Here is a 2315-nt window from a genome sequence, read left to right as displayed (position 1 = left end):
GTTTGGGTTTTGACTACTCTCCACGCATTCCTCTGACCTAACTATAAGAAAGTCAGCTGACCAGATTGCTTCCACTAGACATACTCTTTTCCTGCTAGTCTCTTACGCCAGCTGACAGCATCTCTAAATTAATAAACACCAGTGACTTGGCCTACAACGGAGCATGTTGCAGCCTGTGTCATTGACCTTGTTCACTCTGTGTTCCAACATGATGCAATAACACTGCAGAGAAGAAGATGGCAGAAACTGAATCGCTACTACAGCCTGTGTAGCAGGAACCAGTTACTCGCCTAAGTAAAACCGTGCCTATCTGGAAGGTGAAGGAAGGCTCAGGTTGATTACGCTGTTTGGTCTATCTGCAGGACAGCTGCTTGGGTCGTTTCTTCGTCCGATTGTTCCATTTCCCCGCTGACTGGGTTGGTTCTTGCATCATACAGTTTCTGGCTAGAAACTTCTAGAGGCGTCCCATACTCTTCATCGTCTTCAACAATGGACAGCTCGATGTTGTTGTTCATCATGGTGTTTCCTTCCATTCTGGCTTCCTTCTCTAGAGAATCGACTACTGCTTTGCCCTCCTCGGTCAGTGAGGTGGTAGGCGTCATATCCGAGTGCATGTCAGTGAATGATATTTCATCCTCGTTCTCAGCTTGGTCATTGCTTGTAGTTTCTGTTGGTCTGTCCTCAGCTTCAGCGGGGCTTTCTCCTTCACGGGATTTCTTGATGTTGAATGTGAGGGGAGATACTTTGAAAGCCGAACTCTTTGAAGAGGAGGATTTCTGATGATGTACAGTAAGTGATTTCTTGATCTTTTCTCTCCGTTCAGGCGAGACAATCTTTGTGCTGATCTTGTTCATCTTCTTCTCGATGTTTTGGCGGGAGAATGCTTTCTTGAGGCTGTCTACCTTCTTGAGGCTGGATCTTTTAATTTTCTCAGCTCTTGATTCTTCTGTTTTCTCCTCTGCACTGTCATCCACATCATCTTCCTCGTGAAACATTTCATCATCTGAACCCAACTCCACTGTGTGCAAGGTTTCTTCCAGTGTTTTGTTCTCATCCACAGGCTCCTCTTTTCCTTCTGTAATGCTGGGAATAGGCTCTTTTGCAAAAACACTGGCAGGGATCTCATTTTCCTCCTGAAAGAATTGACAATATTTGAGTTTCATAGCTCATGGGACACAAATTTAATAAACAAAGCACAACCCTGAACAATTACTACTTTTTTTTCCCCCCCTCATGATGAGATGAAGGATGCTGAGCATTTCTTGTTGTTTCAATATATTTAACCAGTAACAAGCCACTTGAAGCCCACTGAACCATTATCTGATACAGTTTAAGACTAATGAGCTGTCAGCTGTAAGATTTCTCTTTCAGAGTGACTTGGAATGTATACAGAATGGAAATCCCGTTCCTTGTAATTTAAATTAGATACTTTTAATAAAGAGTTTAGCTGTAAAGTTGTACACCTATCCTTGGGAAGAAGGGATGATATGGTGGCTAAGGAGGTTGTACTACAGACTCCTACATAGACCTACAGAAGTCATGTAACCCCCAGAGCTTTCAGCTTCTCTAGCCAAAGATTGGGAATATCTCTGCAGAGACGTTGTGTGCGTCTGAGAGGTACCTTAGATGGCAAATGCGCTTCCACCGTATTTCAGAGAAATGTGTGTTGCTGTTAAAACTGGATTGTTGGTACTTAGAAGCCATGCAGTCTGTGATGTTTAGAGTATGTGCTATTCCCCATCTATTTACAGCACAGAAAAAAAAAATGGTGCATTTGGTTGGTAAATGGGTAAATATTAAAAATATGGATGGGGCACCTCCTTGAAAAATAATAAAAAAAAATTCGTGGCATACAAAAATAAACAGACATTATACCACATAGAAAACACTAGTAGTCACTTCTAGCTAAGAAGAAAATGATTGCTTTTTAGAAACAAAACTAAGAAAGGGCATGGAAAGAAAGAAGGTATCTGAAAACAAAGCAGGCTGAACAAGGGCAGAAGCTGCAACTCATAACGAAGGACCTCTGAGACTACCGAGCACAGCAGCTCTGCAACAGTGAGCAGTTCAGAGGCAGTACAATGAGCACTCTGTTCTGCGGTAGGTTTTTGCAGGCATCTGCCCATGCAAAGGAAACGAGGCTCCTCGCACACTCCCTTTTCCTTTCAGAGTTGTTATGCCTTAGATCTGCATATTATCTATTTATTACCTTTTTTTAATCGCCTTCAGATGGAGTGCATGCAATATCACCTAGTGTTATGGAGTGGAAGGGTTTGGTTTTTTTTATTCCCCCCCCCCCCCCCCATTTTTTTTTA

The 2315-nt window shown here is 42.5% G+C and overlaps 1 protein-coding gene across 1 annotated transcript in view; it reads right to left on the bottom strand.

Moving 5' to 3' along the window:
- Nucleotides 1–338: 338 nt before the first annotated feature.
- Nucleotides 339–2315, bottom strand: part of CAVIN2 (caveolae associated protein 2) — a gene marked incomplete at its 5' end in the record, with an annotated part of 8291 nt that continues 6314 nt past the window's right edge. The window contains one exon of the mRNA XM_009643534.1: nt 339–1133. Within this exon, the coding sequence (XP_009641829.1) occupies nt 339–1133 (795 nt within the window). The remainder of the gene's footprint in view (nt 1134–2315) is intronic.

The sequence above is a fragment of the Egretta garzetta genome, unplaced genomic scaffold (genome assembly GCF_000687185.1).
Source record: "Egretta garzetta isolate BGI_Z169 unplaced genomic scaffold, ASM68718v1 scaffold297, whole genome shotgun sequence".
Lineage (NCBI taxonomy): Eukaryota > Metazoa > Chordata > Aves > Pelecaniformes > Ardeidae > Egretta > Egretta garzetta.
Note: the sequence above shows the minus strand (reverse complement) of the source record. Positions and strands in the feature narration are given on the sequence as shown.